The sequence below is a fragment of the Thamnophis elegans genome, chromosome 9 (assembly GCF_009769535.1).
Source record: "Thamnophis elegans isolate rThaEle1 chromosome 9, rThaEle1.pri, whole genome shotgun sequence".
NCBI lineage: Eukaryota > Metazoa > Chordata > Lepidosauria > Squamata > Colubridae > Thamnophis > Thamnophis elegans.
Genome location: NC_045549.1, coordinates 25,149,385 through 25,176,682, shown reverse-complemented (window position 1 = coordinate 25,176,682; position 27,298 = coordinate 25,149,385). Strand labels below are relative to the sequence as shown.

At 38.1% G+C, this 27,298-nt stretch overlaps 2 protein-coding genes across 2 annotated transcripts in view; both read right to left on the bottom strand.

Moving 5' to 3' along the window:
- EGF (epidermal growth factor) overlaps positions 1-9,957 on the bottom strand; it is a 42,473-nt gene extending 32,516 nt beyond the window's left edge. Inside the window, exons 1-4 of the mRNA XM_032224363.1 lie at positions 9,873-9,957; positions 5,564-5,695; positions 2,468-2,667; positions 405-583 (exon numbers count right to left, since the gene is read on the bottom strand). Coding sequence (XP_032080254.1) covers positions 405-583; positions 2,468-2,667; positions 5,564-5,695; positions 9,873-9,957 — 596 coding nt within the window. The remainder of the gene's footprint in view (positions 1-404; positions 584-2,467; positions 2,668-5,563; positions 5,696-9,872) is intronic.
- Positions 9,958-14,727: 4,770 nt separating this feature from the next.
- On the bottom strand, positions 14,728-27,023 carry LRIT3 (leucine rich repeat, Ig-like and transmembrane domains 3). Its single transcript, XM_032223584.1, has 4 exons — positions 25,994-27,023; positions 24,024-24,499; positions 22,280-22,585; positions 14,728-18,000 (listed from the first exon to the last, which is right to left on the bottom strand). The coding sequence occupies exons 1-4, from the start codon at positions 26,107-26,109 to the stop codon at positions 16,949-16,951; spliced, it is 1,950 nt and encodes a 649-aa protein (XP_032079475.1). The 5' UTR covers positions 26,110-27,023; the 3' UTR covers positions 14,728-16,948.
- Positions 27,024-27,298: the final 275 nt, after the last annotated feature.

Below are 27,298 nucleotides of genomic sequence, written 5' to 3'. Positions count from 1 at the left end.
AACCAGGCATTCACTTACTAAATTGAACATATAAGGGAAGATAGGAAATATTGGGTTCGTTTCGCATTACATTTTCTCAGTGATGAAATTCATTTTTTTTTACTACCGGTCCTGTGGGCGTGGCTTGGTAGGCATGATGTGGTTTGGTGGGCATGGCAGGGGAAGGATACTACAAAATCTCCATTCCCACCCCACTCTGGGGCCAGCCAGAGGTGGCATTTGCCGGTTCTCCAAACTACTCAAAATTTCCACTACTGGTTCTCCAAACTAGTCAAACTTTCTGCTACCGGTTCTCCAGAATCTGTCAAGAACTGCTGGATTTCACCCCTGCATTTTCTCCAATCCATTACTGCATACCATTTAACTTTGAGTTTTGCTTCTGTGGTAACTAAACGTGGAAATACCTTTGACTTGGGTCAACTTCTATACTTGTAGGATTGTGATTGTTCTTTATAAGTATTCGAGAATTGTTTCCATCCAAGCTGATTACTTCAATAGCTCCTTGGGAGTGAGCCAAATAAATGCCTCGATTTATCCAATCTATTGCAAATCCAGTGACATCCTTTTTTATGGAGCAGATAGTCTATTACATAAGCACATTCACACATAAAATCGAAATGGTTATACTAAAATGCCATCAATCCTTTTTCAATTACTATTAAGGCATTGGAATTCATGAGCTACAACTATATGTTCATTATGGATACTACCTTGGTTTAACATTTAAGGAAATGCCTTTAGGCATTTATTATTAAATTTAGAAGAAGAAGAAAAATCAATCCACATCTACATAAGCTATTACTCCTGAAACACAAATCTGGTCCCTCTCCCCTGTAGTTTCATAAATCTTTTCATGCTTTGGGCAGACAGCTCCTTGTTGGTAGGATAAGAAAAATTCAAGAACAAAGTTCATTTTTCACGTTTCATCTTTCTTTAGTCCTTCTTTCCCATTAGCCCAAATTTCCTGCCAATATCTATTGTGAATATCTATTCGGAGAGTCCAAACAGGTGAACTTTCTTGATTCAGCCACTAAACATTTCTAGAATGCATAGTTTTGTCATTGCTATGATTGAAATGAGACTGTTGGAAATATCTATGCCCACCACAAGACTTGGAAAGATGAGCTACATTTGTCCATGGATCTATTTCTCTTTCTCCTTTATCTGACTGGGTCTTGGGATACCATCAATGAATGGCAGGATTGCAGTTTAAAGAAGTGTTGACAACTGGAAAACCTGAGCATCTACAGTATTATGTGCAAAATATAGATTATACTGTATTCTGTATCAAGCATCATATGTAGTAAAGGCATAGCAAAATGTACCTCTAATACTAGACCAGGAGTTTTAAACATTTTAGGCCACAAATTCTATATAGTGTATTTTTTGGAGTATAAGACACACTTTCTCCCGCTAAAAGAGGGTGAAAATTTGGGTGGGTCTTATACATCGAATGTAGCCCTGTCCACCCACTGGGCCCCACCCTTTGTCCTCTGCCTCCCAGCAACTTGTCTCTTTGCAGCAACCCCCCTTTTTCAGTTTCAGCTTCAACACAGGATAATTAGCATAAGCTAATTGTCAGTTGGATCAGCCTCCTGACCATCAGCTGTTTCAGGCTGCAGGAACTGCCATTGCCTTTTACTGCCTTCGTGTGATCCATTTTCAGCATCCACATCCCATTTTTGCCTCTGCGTGCCCCATTTTCCGCACACTCCGATCTGATTTCGAATGGGATGTGCAGAGGCTGAAAACAGAATGCAGAGGCTGAAAATGGGGCACACGGAGGTGATAATAGGCTATGGCAATCCGTGCAGCCTGAAACAGCTAATCATCGAGAGACAATCAGCTGCTTGTGCTAATCAGACTGTGCTGAAACTGAAAAAGACTGTTTGCTGTTTTCTGCAAGGATACAAATTACTGGGAGACAGAGGCAGATTTTTTTCTTGTTATCCTCCCCAAAAGCTAGGTGTGTCTAATACTTTGGAAAGTCTTATACTCTGAAAAATACACTATGTATTTTAAGTTCCAGAATTCTTTATCAAAGGCAAAATTCTAGTGTGGTGTTTTTCAACATCAGCAAATTTTCAGATATGTGTCCCATGCTGCTGGAGAATTCTCAGAACTGAAATTCATATATCTTAAGTTTGCTGAGAGTGAAAAACATTGTTCTATACAAAAACTGGCCACATTTGAGTGACCATTTTCATTTGTTTGTTTGACCTTGATCATTCAAAGTATTTCCACCCACCCAATATAGACACTGGTTTCTTTCTTCTTTCGTCAAATATAATAAGGAGAAATGATGAGAATGGTCTGCCATCTAAATTGCGTTAACTTCATCAGCCCCCAAGATAAATAGCATGTGGTATCACTTCCTTTCCAAGAAGAAACAGAGATCCTTTTTTGGTTAAAAATGTCCCTTCTTATTTACAATCAGGAAGAATTTTGAAAAGTATTATTTCCTTACCTCTTGATTTGAACCATCCAAATGTACACGTTGTAGAAGACATTTTTCTTTGTCCACCCAATAAAGATATTTTGCTTCATAATGGTAATCAGTTAATGCTGATAAGCCAACATCAGCTACCAGTCTTTGGTGATTGGTTCCTTCTACATCTATTCTATAGATCACATTTCCTTGGCTGAAAACTAGGAATGGTACAGGAGCTAAAGAGAAAAAAAGTGAAAAGTGACAAAATGCCTGGCTCCAAAGCAAATGGTTCTATTTTATTCTTTTCTGCATTATAGGTAAATGTAAAGGTTCCCCTTGCACATATATGCTAGTCATTCCTGACTCTAGGGGGCAGTGCTCATATCCATTTCAAAGCTGAAGAGCCAGTGTTGTCCAAAGACATCTCCGTGGTCAGGTAGCCAGCATGACTAAACACCGAAGATGCACAGAACACTGTTACCTTCCCACCAAAGTGGTCCCTATTTTTCTACTTGCATTTTTACATGCTTTTGAACTGCTAGGTTGGCAGAAGTTGGGACGAGTAACAGGAGCTCACTCCGTTACGCAGCACTAGGGATTCGAACTGCCGACCTTTCTGATCAACATGCTCAATGTCTTAGCCAATGAGCCACCACATCCCTTTTCTGCATTACAGATTTCTTCAAGTTCAACATTTAATACATCCTTCAAAAATATGAAATGTAGCAAAATATCCAGTTCGAAAGTTTTGGATAGCGGTTAAGTATTGACTTAGAAACCAGGAGAGTGTAAGTTCTAGTTCCTTCTTAGCCATTAAAAACCAGCTGGATGGCTTTAAGGACAGTCAATTTTTCTCTGCCCAGCCCACCTCACAAAGCTTTGGTTGCGGGGGAAGTAAGAGAATTATATCTATCTATCTATCTATCTATCTATCTATCTATCTATCTATCTATCTATCCATCCATCCATCCATCCATCCATCCATCCATCCATCCATCCATCCATCTATCATCTATCTATCTATCTATTATCTATCTATCTTCTATCTATCTTATGACTAGTCTTCACATTTATGATTGAGGAGAGCCAAGGTGGCGCAGTGGTTAAATGCAGCACTGCAGGCTACTGCTAGATCAGCAGGTCAGCAGTTCAAATCTCACCGGCTCAGGGTTGACTCAGCCTTCCATCCTTCCGAGGTGGGTAAAATGAGGACCCAGATTGTTGGGGGCAATATGCTGACTCTCTGTAAACCGCTTAGAGAGGCCTGAAGGCCTATGAAGCGGTATATAAGTCTACTGCTATTGCTGCTATTGATTGTCTGCAGTCACATGGTCAATTTTGGGTACTTGGCAACCAGCATGAATTCACAACAGTTGCAGCATCTTTAGGTCATGTGATCAAATTTGCTTAACAACTGTGCAAAAAAAATCATAAAATCAGGAGTGATTCACTTAATAGCTTTATTATTTAGTGACAAAAGTTCCAATCCCAATGTGATTGTAAATTGACGACTACTTGTACAGTCCCAAATCTGCTATCTAAAGCAAGAATCACTAGTTATGGTGTTTTTAATTACACTCAAGGAACTATATTTTAATGGACTATTGGTCCATGTGTGTATGAAATGAATCAACATGAAGTTGCGTTGGCTATTTAGACATGGAGCTCACATCTCCTGACAGTGTGTTAACCATGGGAAAGTCTCCGGAACCCTGAATAGCTGTCATTTTCCAAGCGTTTCTTTCTGTCCAAATCGATACAACAGATTGGTCAAGCTACAGATTCTGTGATACAACTAGACGATGGGCTTTTTCTGTTGTAGCCCCTGCTTTCTGGAATATTGTCCCCTCGGAGATTAGAATGGACCCAATTGTTGACCTTTCGCAAGGTTTTAAGAACTTGCCTGTCTACCAGGGCCTGGATCTCGCAATGTGTTAAAGGCCTCATTTTTTAAGGCTATCAATTGATTAAGCATCATGGCTGCTCTTTGTACTTATTTATTTTGTGAAAGTTTTTATTTTTTTGATGTTTTTAAATTGTTTTATAGTTTTATAAATGTAAGCTTCCCAGAGTCATTGGTTGAGTTATAGAAATTGAATAGATGAAGAAATTAATGAAGAAAGAAAGAAAGAAAAGAAAGAAAGAAGAGAAAGAAAGGAGAGAAAGGAGAGAGGAAGGAAGAAAGGAAGTCGTGACTAGATATACATGCATACACAAACATACACATGGCATGCTCACATGCATATGTTTAATAATTTCCCCTGCAACTATACAGAGTGAAGTCCCAGTGAGACAGAGGTGTGTGTGTTTGTGTATGTGTGTGTTGTTTGTGTTGTTTGTGTGTGTTTGTGTGTTGCAAATGCCCTTCCTTTCCTTCTCCACCCCAATGGAGAAAAAGCTTTTTAGGCTTTTAGATGCTTGAGTTCTTAGTTCCTCTACGGACAGCAAACTAGTAACTGTTTAACAGCTAACATCAAATGTTCTGCAACTAACAGTGTTCCATACTCATGAATTTTAAAATCTTCTACTTAAACAATCCCCTTAATATTTATTTCCTCATTTACAAGTTATGTTATACAAGGAAAAGTGAATTCAAGATTTCAACTGGAATGGCTCCTCGGCTAAATGCAAGATACAATTGAGTCATTTATATGCCAAGTTTCACACATTCAAAGAATGGTGAGAGAGAGGAGGAGCTCTGCCTATTCACGGGTGCCAATAAGCATCCTAGACAGACACATTCATGTCGAGATGTCTGGTTCCCATTTGAAAAGGTATCTTCATGCTCTCTTCCACAGAAGATGCTGTTTAAATACTTTTTTGTTTTTAAAAAAAGGTCAATATACAAAGAAAAAAACACAAAAACAGACAGTGGAAGGAAAAATCATACAATAAAGCTAGGAATCAGCATTATATTTAGAGAATGGATTCATTGTAACTAGCCAAATAAGATTAGTCAGATTTCCCTGAGAAAGTATTTCCACAGTGCTGGTGTGCAAAAGACATACAAAATATCACCATCTTCATATTTCAGAAGGAGGAGGAAAACTTGGGGAGGAAGGGACTTAGTGTTTCCTTTCACCAAAAGAAGCTTTTACGACAGACTGGTCAAAAACAATAAACTAACCTTACCGCTTACGTGACAAGACCTCTTGTCATCTCCCAAAGAATAACCTGGCATACAGGAGCAGATAAAGGATCCGGGGACATTGAGGCAATTTTGGCTACAAATCTGGATCCTACCTTCCAGACATTCGTCTATATCTGAAAAATAGTAATGTATAGATCAGAGCAGAAATAAGATGTTTACAAATGTTTTCCTATGTATCGCCTAATGATATCAGTCCCTTGATTAGTGAAGATGCATTTCAATTCCTCTAGTTCACGGGTGTCAAACTCAATCATGTCAAAAGATGTATTGTGGTGTATCATGACTTTTTTGCCTTTGTTGAGCCGGGGTGGGCGTGGCCAGCCTATGATGCATCTGGACCACGAGGTACCAGTTTGACAGGTCTGCAAATAGTTAAAACAGCATTGGGGACTGTATATGTCTAAATAATGCTGATGTTTTTCCAGAGCAAAATCCATCTTTTTATGCAAGTGCCCTGATCCATCAGGGTGGCTTTGACCATATTTATAACGAAGCAGGTGTTCTATTTATATTGCTTTGCATCTATCGTTTAATAGTTTCCAGTGAACCAAAGTGCAGAGCACTTATTTTGAACATTGCTTACGTAAATGCTTATGCATTTGACATATTATTCCAATACTTCATAATGCATCTCTTTTTTGAAAAAAAAATCATTTCACGGTGATACATATTGTATGATCAGGTGATCAGAAGGATTACTGCATGAGTCCTTGGCCTGTTTCCCCACCTATCCCAATCCATTCTCCAACATAAGAGCTTCATTCAGTGGTGGGTTTCGGATCCTGTTGCAGCCGGTATGGTGCAATGGGGTCCGGCGTCTCCCACATGCACACGTGCAGCATGTACGCACCCGTGTGCAGCGTGCACATATGTCCTTACCTCTGCGATGCCTCCATGACGCTCCAGCTGCTTGGCGGATGGTTTCCCCATCTTTTCTTATTAGAAAATCTGTGTTCTGACCTAGGCTTCCTAAGAGCATGAAGCAGACTCCTCGTTCCAATAAAACCTCTTTTATTTAGGAATTCCTCTCCAGCAAAGTCCCAGCAAACAGTCCTTCCTGAGATTTCACAACTACAGATCTTTATCGGACTTGGAGAGCTGCCAGGCCGATATCTTCCAAATGCCACTCTGTAGCAGGCTGACTTGGCAAGAAGTCAGGAACAGATCTTCACCCTAATGAATTGAACTAATTGTCTCCTGCAAACTTCACTCCCCTTTTGCTCTTCTTTATTCCTTCTGGGAAGGGCCATTCACCGCCCACCTGTGCCTTTACTCTCAGGTTGGCCCTTATTCCTTAGCTGTTCCCTTCTCCTGGCAGCTGTGTGCATGTGCACATCAGAACAGACTCTAGCTGTTCTTCTGCTCCACTGATATCTGACTCCAAAGGCAACTGATAACTGTCGGATGGCCCTGGCCACATCTCTGCCTCCAACGCAGAGCAGTCATCAAAGCATTCCCCAGACTCCAGGACTGGCCCATGTTCCTCCCCAACCTCTTCACTGTTTGAGTCTGTCACCAACTCCACTGGCTGCTGGCAGGGCACAACAATCTGTTTCTTATTTCAGAGTTGGGCTAATCATGTTTGGCTACTACATTAGTTAACCCAATATATTTTTAACATCACCTGCTTGGGCAGGATCCAATCTAGGTCAGTCACCTGGATCAGAAATTTTGCCTTTCAAGTTTTTGGACTTGTACTGGAGCCCATCTTCAGGGAACTCCTCTCCAGCAGACTATGTTAAAGAGAAGGTCCCTGAAGATGGGTTCCAGCATGAACCCAAAAACTCGGAAGAGGAAACCTCTGGTCCCGCTCAACGACCTAGATTACCGTAGATCTTGTAACATTATCCTGGGACACGTATATTTGCCTTCATCACCTGCTTCTCTTTTAGTCTTGAAGTGAAGCAGCTGCAGCTAACAAAAAAGTCAGTCTACAAAAAAACTTGACAGGCAGTAGTGAAAGAAAGCCCCCGTTTCTGCTCTGTATGCTCAAAAGCCTCTTTATGCCATCTCAGCAGAGACAGCCTGAGAGAATGAGTCTAAATAATGAATCACGTCTTTGCAAAGCTGGCAGTAAAATTCAGAATCCTTAGACACAAGGAACTACATTTACCAAGAATAAAAAGCAAAGTTCCAGTTACAGAAAGTGAAACATTAGTATGCATGGCATGAAGACAGAGAGACTCACTAGGGGACTGCAAAGCAAATCACAGTCCTTTTTAATAAATACAGAACCTCAAAACGAGCAAAGTTTGGTGCAACTTTGAAATATACTTTTGAAAAAACAGAATTTCTAGGCTTGTTGGGAAAAGGAGTTATCTGTGGCACATCCTGTCTTTTGTTTGTTTGCATTTGTTTGTTTAATTTGCCTATAATGATTTCTGTAGTTCAAGGTCTCTCAATTTATGTGAGTAAATTTTTTTTATTCCACAATAAACCTATGTGAGAGTGAAATTTTGAGTCATGAGCAATAAAATTCCCCTCCAGACACTGAGCAGAACTAGAAATAATAACTGTACTAACCCCTAAACAATAACCCAAGTCATTTGTATAACTTTCAAATGTAACAAATGCACTGACTTTTCATTTTCAGCAACAAATCACACCACAAAACATTTTGCAATAATAACAAAGGAAGTCCCAAAGGAGCATTGTTTCAAGAGGCAATTGGACTTACTGGTTTTTCTTTGAAGATGTTTCGCTTCTCATCCAAGAAGCTTTTATGAGAAATGAAACATCTTCAAAGAAAAATCAGAAACTCCAATTGCCTCTTGAAAAAAGCACCTTTGGACAACCATGAACTGCATGACTGAGAATCTCCATAGATATTTAGCAATAACAAAGGAAGTTTACACAAGACAAGTTATTAAACGCTGGGAATCTATTAAGTATTTTTTTTGCTGAAAATTGAAAAAGTGAATTGGTGATGAATAGATTTGCTGTTTTAAAAAGTTGCACACAAAAAGAAGTTAATTATGGTACAGGTGTAATTAGGAATGGGATAGGATTGTTTGTAACTACTGCAAAGAAAATTGGGAGTTGCTTCCTTATATATGGTATATTTTCTATTTTTTTCTATTTATATTTCTTAAACACACTTCTTAATTTCTCAAGTCACACTTTTTCTTTTCTTTAATATTACTTTTATGTTTATCTTTTATCTCTGATTGCACACCAGGTCTATAACATCTGAAAGGATGATCTAATATCACTACTATGTAGCATCCAGTGTGTAGGATTGGAGTAAATGATGAATTGTTTCCATGACAGGCTGACAGGACCTTACAACTCAGAAATTCAATGAATAATAAACAAAATGGTCATGGAAATCCAACTTTAGGTAGAGATGGACTGATGGACACTGGCTCTGAAAATATAGACCCAAGAGCAGTGACAAATAAAACATAGTGAAACCATTTTACCAATAATAATTCATTTGATGAAAATGTATTGATTTTGGGACACTTTCCACTGAAGCAATCTAAGGAACAAGTCCCACAGGGTTCAAGGGATTTATTTCCAATTAAATATGCATAACATTGAAGTTAATACACATTAAATGCATAGAAGCCTCTGGTTTTGTTGAGGTGTGTGACTATTGCTCCCATAATCCTCAAGCATAATACTTAAGTAATCTGACCAATAATCAGGCTGAAGAGGTTATAAGAGTTGTATCAAGTGGAGTAGCTACTAGGCAAGTTACTAGTTTAACAGCTATGCCATCTTCCCAAAGAAACTGCTAAAAACTAAACCGTGTAAGAATCAAGTCATTTTGCCGAACTATATTTCCCAGGTCAGATAAATTGGCAAAACCAATTACTCCTAAAATAATATAAACAATTATATTTATATATATATGTGTGTGTTTGTAGTGTAGATTAAGCCTTGGATTTTTTGAACAATTACAATATAAAAATATTCAGGTACTTCAAGTCTTATCAGTATCAAATACTTAGTTTCTAGCATCTTACTGAGATTATATCAGATCTGAGGTGCAAATATCTAAACCACCACCAGAAAGCAAAAATTAGAGTCCAGTTTCTTCAAGAATAATCCTGATTTTTCCAGATCAACAGTTACATTTATTAAAATGTTTTTCATGGGCACTTTTATTTTGTTGACAAGACTTTGGGGGAAAGACTACAAGACCTGCTATCAATCAGTTAGATTATTGTAACACACGTTGTGCATTTGCCAAATCAAAACAGACACAATTAAATAAAAGAAATAGCAATACTAATAAAAATGCAATAAGTCTCTGAGGCTGTCTGAAGTTCTAACTTCACTCACCAAAGCAAGAGGAATTTTCCTTCCCCATTTGGTATCCTCTGGGACAGTTTCTGACCTCCTGAATTGACAGATCGATAATACTCATTTTAAAAACAACTGGCAAAAATTTGGAAAAGAGAAACATCATTTTTAAAAGTTTGTTTTTTAAAAAAAAATCTGCAGTAGTACACAGCTTATTTTAACTTTTGTCATACCCTGGCATAAAAAAATAGCAGGTGTAACAATTCTTCAAGATGCCCTTGTCTGTAATAACCAAAGAAATCTTGTTCCAGCTTGATTATTCATTCCTGCCTCATTGGACAACTGTGGTGCGGCCTTATCAGTAGCTCTGAAGAACTTAGAAGAAATTCCAGGGTGATTTCTTCAGTGCCTGTGCTTCCACATCCTTTTTATGTAATGGTGGGGGGTTCTTTTTTCTTCTTCTTTTTTTCCTTTTGGAAACCAAGTATGAAATGCCTGACCCACTTGTTACAAATTTAATGCGGCTTAAAAACAAAATACACGTCCAAGTCCCAGGAGTGAAGCAAAGCAACGAATGAACAAACTGTTGAGGTCTCCAAAGATGTTAAGTAAAATGAAACAAAGTCAATTTCTAGGAGCCTTTCAAAATAATTCCTTTCTATCCGTTCTGCTGAAAGTGTTAGAAATCCTCCAGACACAAATCTCTGTTTTACCCTGGTGGTAGAAGGACTCTCCTCTTTATACAGCTTGTTCCCCAACCTCCCTTTCTTTTCTTTTTAGTGCCACTTGAGTGAAGCTTGTGTTTGCAAATAGAAACGAAGCCAACAACTTGCTGAAGTGAAGCCATCCACCCTGTCAGCAACCGGCTGAGACTCCCCTCTTGCTATAAATGCCTGATTAGGATGGCTGTGTGTTTGTGTCAGATTTAAAAAAAAAATAAAGTATTTAACGTAAAATGTTTTACTTTATGTTGCAGTAGTATTTAAATTTATATTTACAGTTATTTGTCTTCTAATTCTTTTATTCTCACACACCCCCATTGAAGCCAGTGGTTGAGAAAGAAAAAGTGCTGGAACCAGAGGTGGGTTTCTGCTGGTTCGCCCCGGATTGGCTCCGCCCACCTACCCGGACGCTTCTGAACATGCGCAGAAGCGACGCACGAGTGAACCGGTAGTTAAATAAACTGAAACCCACCACTGGTTGGAACAACTGAAAATATAATAAATACAAGTAGTTCTTGATTTAGATAAGTTCATTTAGTGACCATTCGAAGTTACGGCATTGAAAAAAGTGACTTATGACCATTTCCCACATTTACGATCATTGCAGTATCCCTGTGGTCATGTGATCAAAATTCAGATGCTGGGCAACTGATCTCATATTTATGATGATTGCAGGGTCATAGGTGCATGTGATCCTCTTTTGTGACATTTTAAGGTGCAAAATCAATGGGGAAGCCATATTCACTTAATAACCATGTTACTATTCTTAACTACAGGTAGTCCTTGAGTTAGGACCACAATTAAGCCCAAAATTTATGTTGCTCAGCAAAACATTTCAGTGAGTTTTGACCCACTTGATGACTTTTCTTGCCTCAGTTGTTAAGTGAATCACTGCAGTTTTTAAATTAGTAATATGGTTGTTAAGTGAATTTAGATTCCCCATTGACTTTGCTTGTCAGAAAGTTGCAAAAGGGGATCGCATGACCCCAAGACACTGCAACCATCATAAATATGAACCCGTTGCTAAGCATCTGAATTTTGATCATGCGACCCTGGGGATGCTGCAGCAGCTGAAGTGTAAAAACTGGTCATAAGTCACATTTTTCAGTGCCATTGTAACTTTTAATGGTCTCTAAATGAACTGTTGTAAGTCGAGGACTACCTGTACTACAATGATTCACATAACAACTGTGGCAAGAAAGTTTGTAAAATAAAGCAAAATTAACTTAACATCTGTTTAGCTTAACAAGCGAAATTTTGGACTCAGTTGTGGTCATAAGTCAAGGACTTACCTGTAAATAAAATAATCTGGCAAAGTACTGAATATCATCTACCGCATTTCAGAAATAAAAAATGATCAAATAGTATATAGCAATAGCACTTAGACTTATATACCGCTTCATAGTGCTTTTACAGCCCTCTCTAAGCAGTTACAGCGTCAGCATATTGCCCCCAACAATCTGGGTTCTCATTTTACTCACCTCAGAAGAAGACAGGGGTGGGTTGCTACCAGTTTTACTACTGGTTCGCAACCCACACGCAATGCATGTATGCACTTGATTCACACGCACATGCACTGTTCAATGTAAATTGTTCTACACACATGTGCAGAACAATTTACACTGAACTGCGCATACGCAGTCACTAAAATCCAAAATGGTGGAGGCCCAGCAGTGGCGAGGGAACGGGTTTGGGGGCGTGGCAGGCCTGGGTCACTGCTGGTTCTGCTACCTAGGTCTGACTTCTACTACTGGTTCAGCTAAGCCGGGCCAAACCAGCAGCAACCCACCTCTGATAGAAGGCTGAGTCAGCCTTGAGCTGGTGAGATTTGATCTGCCAAACTGCTGATATATATTTGGTGCCTCCATTTTATTTAAATCCAGGAGAGTACGTGTGATATAAAAATAATTCTCTTCTACCATTCTTTGAAATCTATTGACCTCTGTCTAATGGGAGAGCTTAGCTGGGAGCTTTGTAGGTTATGTATAACTTTAAAATCCTTGCTGGCTTGATTTGTTCCTAGTGAAATTGGGGACTCAATCAACTCCTTAAGTCGGAAACTTCACCCATATTCCTGGGAAATATCAAGTTGACTGTATCATTTCTGCTGGAATGGGAGGCCACAGCAGCTGGTCATCCTGGCAGTATCAAGAAGGCACCACAGCTGTATGTAAAACCCTTCCTGGGAATGTTGACTTTCTTGGCCCCAATTACCAAGAGTTTATGTCCTTGCACTCTGGAAGAGAAATAGCATGAAATACTGATTAGTGGTTGCATCATTCTCTCCCATCCAAAGAACAAGAGCATGAAAAATGTTCTTTCATGTTTAGGCATCTCTACTTAGTAACGTCTTATTTACTTTATGTGTTCCATCTGTTGCTATGAAGTTGATAAGGGAATCTAATTGCCTTATATCTGACAAGGTAATTTCTCACTTTCCTTATTTGAACTTCTTAGCTTTTTATACAAATCTAGATGTATGCTCAAAAACCTCTATCATGGAATATACCTGCCTTGCTAAAATGATCCAGAAATATATTTATATAAAGATGGATTTGTACCATCTTATTATTTTATGCAATTATTTTTATCCCTATTATTATGCAGTATGAGGTGGATTCTCTTACACCAGGGAAGTCAAACTCGCGTCACAAGACGCATTGGAATTTTTTTCCCTCTTCGCTAAACCAGGCGTGGGCGTAACCAGTGTGTGACGCATCTAGCCTCACAGGCTGGGAGTTTGACAATCTTGTCTTACATGATGAGAAGGACAATAGAAATAGCCTTCCCTGGCACCACCTCTTCAACGGAGGCACATCTATACAGGTAGACCACAACTAAACCCAAAATTCATTTTACTAAGTGAGAAATTTGTTAAGTGAGTTTTGGCCCATTTTACAACTTTTCTTACCAGATTTGTTAAGCAAATCACTGCAGTTCTTAAATCGGTAACACGGTTGTTGAGTAAATCTGGTTTCCCCATTGACTTTGCTTGTCAGAAGGTCACAAGAGGGGATCACGTGACTCTGGGACACTGGAACCCTCATAAAGGTGAGTCAGTTGCCCAGCATCCGAATGTAAATCACATGACCATGGGAATGCCGCAACAGTCATGAGTGTGAAAAATGGTCATGTCACTTTTTTTTAGTGCCATTATAACTTTGAACAGTCACTAAATGAACTGCTGAATGTACCGTATTGTACTCCATCAATTTGCCATCTACCCTTAAATACAATGGAGGAAACATTTATCATAGGCTGTTTGGCTTGTTAGAAATCTATTGTTGACTATCTATTTACATGGAGTAAATACATCACCATGCCATCAAGATATAATATGCAGTGAATAATACTGTAAATGTCAAGATACTGTAGCTTGACCAGAGGTGGTATTTAGCCAGTTTTGACAGGTTCTGGAGAAGTTCGGAGAACCAGCAAATAGGCTGGCCCTGCCTCTGCTGCCTCCCAGACTATCTTCTTTTGTTGCCCTGAACAGGAGAACAGAGCTAGAAGGCAGGTTAGTAGGGTGGGGAGGGAATGGGGATTTTGCAGTATCCTTCCCCTGCCACGCCCACAAATCCACACCCACAAACCCACACCCAGAAACTGACGCCCACAGAACCAGTAGTACAAATTTTTGAATCCCACCACTGAGCTTGAGCCAACAAAACTTCTTGAGGCAGCCATGCCATGCCCCAGAGGACCAAATTACAACATGAAAACCATAACCCCAAAGCTGGCATTCTTATTTTTACAGAGTCCCAAAAACTTCTAAGAGCCAAGATGGCGCAGTGGTTAAATGCAGCACTGCAGGCTACTTCAGCTGACTGCAGTTCTGCAGTTCGGCTGTTCAAATCTCACCAGCTCAGGGTTGACTCAGCCTTCCATCCTTCCGAGGTGGGTAAAATGAGGACCCGGATTGTTGTTAGGGGCAATATGCTGACTCTGTAAACGGCTTAGAGAGGGCTGAAAGCCCTATGAAGTGGTATATAAGTCTGCTATTGCTATTGCTATTGCTATTCTACAGCTGTTGTTTCTCTTGCTGGCTACAGATAAGAATGTGCACAACTGGGAAGGGAACCAAAGCGTTAAAATAAAAGCAGGTTTTCAAAAATTAGAGATATCGGGGTGATTTTGAAATTTATTGATATTCTGTCTATGATTTACATAACTGTCCAATTTTTTTGAAGGTGGCGTACATCAATATATCAAAACCCCAAAAGAACATGGTAAATAAAATATCCCTACATTCAACCATCAAAAAACCCTAAATTCATAAAGCAGGACATAAACACCAAACAGCTGGAGGTCACCAATTGTATAAACCATCTCTCAGAAACACAAGCTTATCCACCATTCTTGTCTGGTGCCCGGGATGGGCTCATGGAAAAGAATGAAGCTTTTAACATAGATTCAGGGCCATCCAAATCCTATGGGAGAAACTGTTCCAAAGGTGATATACTCTGCTTACATGAGAAATAAAAGGTATTAAGTCTTCTACTAAGCTCCAAAAATCTAACTTAATATTTTTCTTATTAAAAGAAAAGCAACTAAATACACTATTAGGAGAAACCAGAATGTGATACTTCTATAATTTCAGTTCTGTTTAAAGTGTTTGAATTCTTTACGGTAGTAATCTACTTCTTTCACTCTATGTTATTTCAGTTTTCATTACTTTCTGAAATTCCAAATCTGTAACCTTCATAATGTAAACGTGTATACATTTGGCCATTGATCATAAGAAGGTTAAAGGTAAAGGTTTCACCTGTCCAGTCATTTCCGACTCTAGGAGGGCAGTGCTCATGTTCATTTTTTAGCTGAGGAAGCCAGCATGGTCTACATAGACATTCCTATGATCATGTAGCCAGCGTGACCATAAGCCAATGTGCATGGAACACTGTTAACTTCCCAGCAAAGTGGTACCTCTTTATCTACTTGCATTTGCACGATTTCAAACTGCTAGCTGGGCAGGAGCTGGGACAAGTAACGAGAGCTCATCCCATCACACAGCATGCAGATCTTGAACCAGACTGTCAGCTTTCCAGCTAACAAACTCAGCTTATTTAACTGCTGAGCCATCACAGCCTCTTGACCATAATAAAGGCTAATAATGTTACTAGGTATTTAAAAAAGGATTAATCATTTCATTCACATTCAAGAACTGATGCATTAACCACTATTGCCTAGAATTACTTAGAATAAGGTACTTAGAATGGCTAAAATAAAAATATTATAATCAATAGCAATATATCATTGAATACCAGATAAATACTAAGGCAAATACTGGAGGAGAACCATTGTACTGTGGCCTAGATTTTTTGAAAAAAGATACTATTTGTTTTAATATTTCAAACTCTCCTTTACTTATTCTTAATATTCTTTTCTAATCTTAATGGATAAGTCCAAAATATGTTCCTCTAGCTTACCTCTATGCAGTATGGAGTGGAGTGGAGTGGAGTGGAGTGGAATAGAATAGAATAGAATAGAACAGAATAGAATAGTTAGAAGGGATTTTGGAGGTCTTATAGTCCAACCCACTGCTTAGGAAGAAAATACTATACAATTTCATTATATAATGTTAGTTCCTTTGTTGCAGCTCTTACTTATGCATATTCATCATTAGCTTAAACTCATTCCATGGGTTGAGGAAATGCATTCCTCACATGATTCTTCTGAAAAGAATCTATCGTGGAATTACATAATAGGTCCAAGTTATCAAATAAGTGATTTGAGTGGAATTTAGTTGTGACTTATTCCAGGTGTAGCTTCTGACTTACTTTAGTTAGCTGCATATATATATAATCTTAGTGCTGATTAACTGCATTACACCTTGACCTTATAAATATTTATGTGCATTCCCCAAATTGAATCTCATATTTTTAATTATACAACCTCTTGACCACAATACAAAATCAAACTAATTCATCAACCTAATTGAAATGGCTTACTCTGGGTTGTGCCCCATTGAGTTTTTCCACTCATGCATAACTCAGGAGTTTGAGTTAGTTAAACAAAATATTGATAAGTACTTTGCATTGAACTGCAGTATATAATTGAAAGAAATATGGAGAGCATCATGGAAGAAAAAATACATATTTTACATAAAACTTTTTTTAAACAACAAAATATTAATCAGAAAAAAGCTATACAGTGATAAGTGCTTCGGGAATAATCAAGTGTCATTAAATGTTTTTGTAGAAGCATTTTCCTTTCCTCACCACATAAGAGTTTAATTTCTATCATTTACAGTATTTGTCATCCATGATTTGTGACTGGCATTGATCCAGTATTGGGTCTCAGCTTCTTTTGCTTCTATCTAAATTGAAGGTTCTTGGTCAGAGAACTTCTGCTGTCTCTGGGTTCTGTAGATTGTCTAATCTACAGAACCCAGAGTTAGTAGAAGTACTTTGACCTAGAACCTTCACTTTTGAAGGTCATCTGCGAATCCATACTTGACCTAGAACAAAGTAGTTGTCTTTCAGATTCATCGGTGTTCCGGTGAGTCCAGATCTCCACATTTGCTCCCATGGAATGTGGTCTAAAAGAAAGAGTTTCAAATTTGATATAAGTCTCTTTTGCAAGTTCATCTTCCTTGATGAATTTTGGTTTCCTGTGAAGCATCACAACTTTATACAATAGGAAAAAAATGAGTGGTATCACAAGTGCACAGGCTACCCCACTAGCTACTAGCAAAATGGAAATAGGAGAATTGTCTTCCAGAGTAATTCTATCCGTGGAGAAAATGATGCATTGGTCTTTGGTGGGAAGCATCTCTTTGGGGCAGACACAGGCCATGTACTTTGTGCTAGGCTCCAAACCATCTATTGTCACTTTGTTTTTTGTGGGATCTGGATTTAGTGACAGCATCACTTTTTCTCCATACTTGGAATACAGCACAGTCACAGCAGAGCTATTAGAGACATCAATATTTTTCCACATCAAGGTCACTCTTTCACTGGTTTCAGGAATTACTCTTAGGTTTTTCAGAGTGATATTTTGTTCATCTGCTGACTCTACACTGAGTGATGTATCCAATTGCTTTTTCCTTCCACTCACAATTGTGTTCCCATTCTTTTTGTCATCAGGCATGGGCTCAGGTTGCTTTGTGTCAGTTTCTCCTTTAGTTGTGAATTTTTCAGTGGTGGCCATAGTTGTAGATGGAAAGGTGGTTGTGGATGCTATTGTAGAAGAAGAAAGTGTCACATTGAAAAATTCTAGTTTGACATCTTCTTGAGTAATATTTGCTTGCTCTGTTCCTGTCTTCTTGCCATATTTTGGGGAAGATTCCGTTGTGGTAACACCAATAACAGTGAGAGTAACAAAAGCTTCAGACATTCCAGCGAAATTTTTGGCCTTGCATCTGTAGTCTCCTGCATCTTTGTAGGAAATGCCTGTCAGACTAATAATGGACCATCTTTCACCTTCTCCTGGACTTTCTTGAATAACTGGGAAAGAAAGAAACACAATATAAATGGCAGTCAAATATTGTATATTATTTATAAATGAATGAATCTGAATACAAAGAAGCTACAACATTAGGAGGCTAGGGGACAAAGATTTCAAATGAGAAGTATTTCTTTGACCCTTCATTGCAGACACGGTTTCACTTTACAGCTACTCGTGAGAGGATGAAGTAAAGAAAGTCAACCCAACTCTGTCTTGTTTTAAGCAGGCGGGTACCGGGATGTATAGAGCAACTGTTCCGGGGGGGGGGGGGTTGCGTCAGAGCATTTGGGAGCATGCACACTGTTGCCCTCCAGTCCTCTTTCTCTTGGGTCAAGGCATCCTGCAAACTGCTGCCCAGGCAGGGATGAGGGGGAGGGGCCTGGGTTGAACCCACCCTGCTTCCATGGGGGAGGTGAGTGGATCAGGTGGTGGAGTGGGTGAGGTCAGAGTGCGGCAAGGAAAGGAAGTCCCCATAGGAAAGGCAAGCTGTCATGGGACAATGCAGGAAAAAAGGTTGGCAAAGGGGAGATCCTGGCACTCAGAGGATTTAAATAAGAGACTTGGGGAATTAACATGTCCATATTAGGGGTCCATATTAGTCTTGTTCCAGCACTTAGTAAGCCTCTCGGCAGCCCTGTATAAAACTCTCAAGTAATCAACTAGAGGGCAGTGAATAATAGGAGCCCTCTCTTTCTTTTGTTTGCTTTATTTCTTTTATGTTGCTCATAAAAATAGATTTCCCTCCCATTCATTTCAAATCATCATTTGTAGATCTAGCATACTGTTGTGGCCCAGCAGGAGCCGTTGGAGCTGCCACCAGACTCCGACAGCGAGGGGCCCTATGAGTTGGCTTTGGAGGATGTGGAAGACCCTGGACAGGGTTCCGACTCCGAGCAGGGCGCAGAGAGGCTGGTTGGCCACCAGGAGGCGCCTGAGCCTTGGACCAGTGGGGAGGAGACAAGGGAGTGTGATCCGGACGTCAGCAGTGGGGAGGAGCCAAGGGAGTTGTTCCTGGATGCCCGGCACCGGAGAGCTAATAGGCGTAAGGAACAGTTGCGCAGTTACAGGAGGTAATTGCACTCAGCTGGTGGTAATTAGGCTCCTTTCAAGACTATAAAAGGAATGCTTGTACACACGCCCCTTTTGCAGGAGTCAATGTCATTCCTAATGCTGGAGAAGCAGTTATCTGTCGAAGCCTGAGTTGCTGCCAAGGTTCTTATCTGTTTGTTATGCTTGGCTTTCAGCCACCGAGATTTTGGTTTCTTGCTAATAAAGTGCTGTAACATTCCAGTTAAGCATGTCTCGGCATTCGTTACAGGACGGAGGAGGGGGTCAGAACATATACCATGCATTGGGTTCAGATTTCATTTGGTTAAAGACCAATGTAAAATGAGACAGGCGTTACTCTTTTTTTCTTTACAAGAACTGGTTGGAGATAAAAGTAAAAAAAAAAGCTATTATACTCCTATTTGAACATGAAAACCAATTTTAGAATTCTTTGTGAAATGTAATGTTATGTTGCAAGATTAAGCTAGAAGAAAATGTAATAATAGTATATGTTTAGGGATGTGTATCAGTCCGGATCCAGTCCAGCACTCCTATAAATTATTTCTTTAAAAATACAAGCATCTTCAATACTTGTCCTTAGCATATAATTCTATACAGAATTTTCTCTAAATGTATAAATTTGGGAACGTAATTTCCATAAATACAGACAGATATTTGCATATTTTAAAGAAGACAAATGTTTTTTGGCGGGAGTTTGAATGTTATACCCATCTGTGCCATGACAGATTTCATTTTCCCATCATGCCATAATACTTGAAAAGATCTATGTATATCTTTATTTATCTATCTATCTCTAGAGAGAGAGAAGGGAAGTGTTCTTTTATATCTCTACAAGTAAAAAATATGTATTGGCAAAAATCAGTTTTATGAAGCAAATTAATAGAGCTGCAATTCAGCAGTGCAGATGGTACTACCTAATTGAATTTTGATAATGCAAATATATTGAAGAAAGAGACCAAAAATCAAAATCCTGATAGAGCCCATGAGAAGAGATCTAAGAGAATAACATCCAATCTTTAGGACCTTCTTGTTAGGAACAAGCAGGACTGCCCCACGATATGATGAATTCTTCAACTAGAAGTCTTCAAAGGTCTAGCAGAGATACTCCAGTGGATTCATCCTTGAGCTGGAGTTGGACTAGATTATTTCTATGCTCTCTTCCAGCTCTATGATTCTAGGGACAATCAAAAGTATTGTCACAAACATTCTTTCTTACTGCATGACATCAGCTGCATTGACTGGGTTTAGTTAATTTGGTTTAGTTTATTGATTAGCCCATAGGCCAAACACAGTACTTGAGCAAAATGGTTTGATTGAGATCAGCATATATGGGACTGATTGGGGTAGATTGTAGGGATGATACTGAAAGATTATTTTATTTTATTTACCTATATATTAAATTATATTTGTATTTTATTCCAATTTCAATTTCAATTGTATTATATTTCAATCTCATTTTAAATTGTTTTTATCGGATTTTAGTACTAATTTGTGTTTGGAACTCTGCACTTTGATGTGGCCTATGGGCTAATTAATAAACTAAACCTATATAATTTGCATTGACTGAAAAATGTTAGGATCAATAGAAAATTTACACCTTCCAATTTCTAGGCAAATAAGAGCAAAGTCCTATTTTGCTCAAGATTGAACACAACGTACCACTATTAATCTCATAAACCAAGTCAAACATATGAGGTTCAATTCAATCAAAGTTATGGTGTTGCAAAGTCTGCAAATTGGACAATACTGAAACTCAGGTACACGGGTGGCTGTAGAATAAAAGATGGCTGTTCCATCGTATAAATTTTATAGATTTTTATTTTTATTTATGTTGCAGGACGTTCAACACTACTATTCCATTATTTTTTTAAAAAAAATTACAACCTTGACAAAATTTCATATAGAAAATTGTGTGGTTTGAAAACACATTCCCACTTGGCTTCTAGATTTTCATCAGAATATCATGGAGACATCTTTTCAAATGTTTTTACTCAAGTGAAAAAAACCTCTTTGTTTTCTAAGGGTTTTTTAATTTCTAAAACTCAGTACAGTATACTGATTGATTATTTTTTGGAGTATAAGACGCACCTTTTTCCCTCAAAAAAGAGGGTGAAAATCTGAGTGTGTCTTATATTTATTTATTTATTTATTTATTTATTTATTTATTTATTTATTTATTTATTTATTTATTTATTTATTTGTCTTGTATGCCGCCCACTCCCGAAGGACTCCGGGCGGCTCACAATAGACAAGGGAAGGGGAAATAAATAGACAAAGACAACACTTTAAAAAAAAAGCGCAACATTCACAGTTTCCGTGGGGCTGGATGTTTCACAAGCTCCCCGGCCTGCTGGAGCAGCCAGGACTTGGTGGCTTTGCGGAAGGCCGGGAGGGTAGTAAGGGTCCGGATCTCCACCGGGAGGTCATTCCAGAGGGCTGGAGCTGCAACAGAGAAGGCTCTCCCCCAGGGAGTCGCCAGCCGACATTGGCTGGCGGATGGAATCTGGAGGAGACCTAACCTGTGAGATCTAATCGGTCTATGGGAGGTAATCGGCAGGAGGCGGTCTCTCAGGTACCCAGGTCTGATGCCATGTAGGGCTTTATAGGTAGCGACCAGCACCTTGAAGCAGATCCGGAGACTAATGGGTAGCCAGTGCACCCTGGGTGCACCCACAATCGCTCGCACGGCTGCGTTCTGGACTAACTGAAGTCTTCGAACACTCTTCAAGACTCTTATACACTGAATACAGCATTTTTGGCCTACCGAAACCCCACCCCCTTTGCAAAATTGGACATGCAGAGGATTTGGGAGGCTCTAAGAGTGCTCCTGAGGACTGAGAAGGGCAAAAATAAGCAAAAAACAGGACTTTTGCTTGTTTTTGCCCCCCCCAGCCCCCAGGAGCACTCTAAGAGCCTCCCAAATCCTCTGCATGCCCCCCTTTTTTTGCAAAAAACGAGGCGTGCAGAGGGTTTGGGAAGCCTGCAGAGTGCAAAAACTTTATTTTTAATTTACTTCTTCAAAATCATGGTGCATCTTATACTCCAGTGCACCTTATACTCCGAAAACTATGGTATATATTTTTATTTCTATGAGTAAATTTAAAGCAGCTTTATTTAAATTCATAAGCAGAAAACTGAACTTGTACCTCTCAAACATTAAAGAATCACTTTAGCACATCTTCAGCAGGTGAATTTTTAAACATACTGTACCTGTATAGTCCACTGGTCTATTGTTTGTTCTAAGCCAGGTGAGTTGTGGCGTGGGATATCCAGTTGCATCACAGCGTAAAAGCACGTTGCTTCCTAGAGGTGATGTAATCTTTGTAGCTGAAGTAATTACTGATGGCTTCAAACACTGTTCCAACTCTGCTCTTTGAAACAAGATGCCAGACAAGCTTTCAGGTCCATTGCAAGCCACAAAAGGGTCCAGGAATATAAGAGCACTATCCCCAGTTTTGGAAAATTCAATCAGCTTGGAAATACGACAATCACAATACCATGGATTGTCCTGCAGACCTTAACAGGGAAAAATGTCAGCAAATGTACACTTAATTAGCATAGTTGGATTTCCTTTCTCTGTTTCCAGCTTAAGGTAAATGATTTGGCAAACTATGGGACCAAAGTAGTACATATATTTCCCTCTGATAAATCTAATGTTAGAATATTTATTCAAGATTTATGCAACTTAAATTGAAAGCAGCCAGCCTTTTCTGTTGCAATTGTTAAAACATTTTAAGGAGCTAAAAAAGAAAATTCTAGCTTATTATTTTTTCAACATAAACAGATATATATGATATAAGATGTAATACAGCACAGGTTCTAATCCCAGTAAGGGTATCGCTAGCTGATGAGAGCTAAACAGCTTGAAATAGATCTATACTAGTCTCCCTTTATTTATTTATCAGCACAAATACAACACAAATGTAACAAAGGCAACAGTAAAAATATTGGGTTTCTGTCTGGATGGTCTCTTGTGATGAGCCGATAGACAAGAGATAGGAAGTAGTAGGCTTCCTCCCATATTTGGGCATACCAGGGGTTGTGACACTAAATACATACCTATTTCCCTGGCTCAGCTGATAAAGGAGAAGAACCTTGTGGTTTAGTGGTTAACACATCTGCCTAAAATGTAATACAGCACAGGTTCTAATCCCAGTAAGGGTATGGCTAGCTGATGAGAGCTAAATAGCTTGAAATAGATCTATACTAGTTTCCCTTTATTTATTTATCAGCACAAATACAACATATATATATATATATATATATATATATATATATATATATATATATATATATATGCAAGAAATATTAAGATTATGAAATTCAACTATGTTTTTTTAAACTAGAAAAACATACTTCTACAATTACAAAATTAATCTTATAGAGGTGCTTTACTACAAGCAAAGATTGTGAAAATGGAATAATGCATGGCTGTATGGAAAGTCATATATTAGGAGATGTTGTAAATTACTGTGTTTCAAATTAATTTTAATTGTAAAAATTAAAAATTATTCAAGGCTGAATAATTGTTTTTCCTACCCTAGTTGAATTAAGCAGTAATTTCTTACCAGCTGTTAAGGATAACATTCTATATCCCATGTCTAAAGGGAAGACTAGTCCAGTCTTGAATATACCAATTCAGCACACTAAATTCTGCTCCACTAGGAAATGTGGCTGGCTGCATTTAACTTGCTGAAGCTTTCAACCAACCAATGTGCTGATCAAAATGGGTCAACTAATTTTGTTACTGAATGTCTACACAACAATGAAATGCCAATCTCAGTTGTAACAATTGCACACCCAGGCCAACAACAAAACATTTTTTCAGTATGAGAACAATAGTTGATCAGCTACTGTGAAGCTGATTGATCACAGTGAGCTCATACTATGGACTAATTCTAAATTCCCTCAGAAGACACAATTCAAAGAAAGAAATCAAATTGCTCATGCTTACCTAATATGACCCTGTGCATCGGAGTATCTGTATTTCTGGGTACTTTTGTTTCAGAAAAAGGAAGCCAGATATCCATGAGGTCTGAAGGCAAGGATGTTAGTTTGTTACTAGATATATCTAAGTAAGTGAGATTTCTCAGGTACTTGCCGGCCTCAACTGGAATACTGGTCATTTTGTTATTGTGTAAATCTAGAGTTCGTAGATTGGACATCTCAGCCAATGACTCCCAAGGGAAACGCAACAACAAATTGCCATCCAGACGCAATTCATGTAGCTGCTTTAAACTATAAAAGCTTCTGCTATCAATGCTGGTGATAGAATTGTAAGTAAGCCATAGATATTTGAGGTCCACCAGGTAATAAAAAGCATCTGCTGGAATTTTTCTTATGACTGTCTTTTCTACCCGGAGTTTTACAGAGTCCACAGGAATATTGATAGGGATTTCAAACATATCAGGATCATTACAAAGCACAGATCTAATAAAAAACAAAGAGAAACAGCTATGGTCATATAGGTTTTCACAATGTATTTAAAAAATAAACTGAGGTCCTAGTGACAAATCAATCCAGCTGTGTTCACTATGGCTCTCTTCTTGCAAATAATGAGGAATGGTGGGAAAGCCAAAGAAGTTATATATATATAGTCCTGGAAAGCAACTGATTTGTCTACTGAATTTTGTTCTGTAACATGATAATTTTAAAAGTGCCTTTCAGTAGCAGAAATAAAGTATCATCCACATGAAACACCTTTAATGCATCCTTATATAATTTATCTGAATGTATGGTTAATAACTGGGGTCTTAAATTATTAAGAAAATAAATGCACCTTTAAGAATTGTACCACTTCAGGATCAAGCATAGTGAAATAAGATATGACAGCCTGAACATAGAAGTGACCAAATAAAGGACAATCCACAAATTAAAGTGGGCTTAAAATATACTTCACACAGATAGTATTACATTTAATTATTTCTAAACTCTCCTTCAAAAAACTCAGAATGGCATTCAGATATCTTTTCCTCTCCTGACACATTTTATCATTACAACCCTGTAAACAGATGAAATAGATAAATATGATTATCTCTAGGTCATTAAATGAATTATCTCCTCACCTAATCTGAGACTGTCAAATAGAAAACACGATAGTTTTGTAAAATACTTTTATTGTTGTTTTATAAAGGAGATTCCTTGATTATATTACTTTAAAATGTAGTATATGTTAAAACTTATTTTTATTTTAAATTAGATGAGCATATAACACCAGTACTAGGAAGAAACTTGCTTATTATCTCTCATATTGGGCATGTGAAGGAATGAATAAGATTTATAAGCTTATTGCCCTAATCACTTTGAATCATTTTGTTTATCATCCTGCTATTTTTTTTAAATCAAGAAAAGGTTTCAATTTCCACATAATGGAGATACAGCATTGAAACCTTCCCCTTGATTGGATCACATTGTATAGCCAGTGTGCTTATCTCTCTCTATAAAAGAAAATAAAGCAATTTTTCATAATAGAGCAGAAAACTGTATCCTCTTACACAATATTTTTACATATAGAGTAATGGAAGGATTTTTTTTTTACATCTAGGTTAACACAGTTTCATTATTACATTAAATGTACAGACTAGATAAGATAAGGAATCTCACTTTTAATGAACTGGTACATTGCCGTAAGTAGATCCTAAGCCCAGTGTAAATACTATTCCTAATTTGGTTCGAATTTTAATTCCTCCCCCCCCCCGGTGTGTGTGCACATATGTGTGTTTGTACCTTTAGCCGACTAGCTTCTGCTTATCATCCAATTTGATGGGTTACCTAATCCATGATTACACCAGATTTTAAAACAGTCTTCCAAAAATACAAATCTCCCCTTAAAATTTCATTAACATTTTTTGTTGTTATTTGATAACGGATGGGAATCTTACAAGTATAACACATACTTGAAAAGTCAAGGGGGGGGGGAAATACCTTGTTCTGGTTCCATCACTCATGCCGTGGTAACTGCAGCTGCATTGAGAAGGGCAGAAACTATCCACTGCTTCCAAAATGCCGATCATGACACAAACAGCCGCAAGCAGATGCATGGTTTCTTTCCAAGACAATAGGTAAATCCAAAATCAAAGATATCCTTTACTCCTAGACAATCATCCTGGATGCCAAACTTGGGCATGTAGCTTCCATTTAGTCAGAGCAGATTACCCTGGATTATCTGAGAGCTGCAATTACTTAACCTTCAAAGGCATTCTGCAAATGCTCATTTGACATCACTAGTTCTTTATTGTGTCAAAGGAGGAAAGCATTAGTAGTGAAGTTATATCCATCTTGAAAGCAAGACTGCTACAAAAAAAGGAGTTAGATACTACAATTTTTAAAAAGTGGTAGTGTAATTTGAAATTAACACCGACATAGTGAGTATAATTATTCCTCTAAAAACTCAGTTCTGTTATTTGAATAACTACACTGTGCTAAAATCACTATAATGCAGGAAAGGCTTGAAGTGGAAGTCTTTATTATTTACCATATGTTGTTTCAAAATTACATTATTACTTTTTAAACAATAATTGCAGTTCTGTAATTTAAGATACTCGTAATAATGTCCGGAAAAGTATTTTGTTTTCAGTAGCCGATGGTACAAATGATCAACTTAACAAAATGTGAGTAAACTATTGACAGAAACTTAAACTGTTTATTCATTTCTAAAGTAAATATTTGCTTAGCTCTCCAACAATTGAAGCATTTCTTTTAATAGAGGTTAACAACAATAACTTTGCAAAAAACAAAAATCAGTAACAGTAGGTATAATAAATGCTTTCCCCCCCTAGGATCATTGAATGGTTTTTTAGTAGTAGAAAGAGAAATTTTCATTACACTTTTTAATGGATTTCTCACTGAAGCACTTTACAGTCTCATTTAAATTTCAAAATTGAATAATGAATGTTGAAAAAAAAATACTCAAGTATTAATTGTTCAACTGTACTAATCACCTTAATGTTGAATTGGTTTTAGTATGTGTGTGTGTGTGTGTGTGTGTGTGTGTGTATGTATGTATGTATGTATGTATGTATGTATATATATATATATATATATATATATATATATATATATATATATATATATATATATATATATATATATATATATATAGTCTCTAGTTGTTCGGGTTTTCTCCCGCGTAGAATTGGAGATGTCTTGGCGACGTTTCGACGAAGTCTCATTCGTCATCTTCAGGCGGCTTCAGACTACTTCAGGTTTGGTGTTTCCAGGAGTAGACTC

Coding starts and splice junctions, on each gene's coding strand:
- LRIT3 (XM_032223584.1), bottom strand. CDS start 26,109: ATGCATCTGCTTGCGGCTGTTTGTGTCATGATCGGCATTTTGGAAGCA. Junction 22,586..24,023: donor GATGCACAGGGTCATATTAG/GTAAGCATGAGC, acceptor TTCCCTGTTAAG/GTCTGCAGGACAATCCATGG. Junction 18,001..22,279: donor TAGACCAGTGGACTATACAG/GTACAGTATGTT, acceptor TTTCTTTCCCAG/TTATTCAAGAAAGTCCAGGA.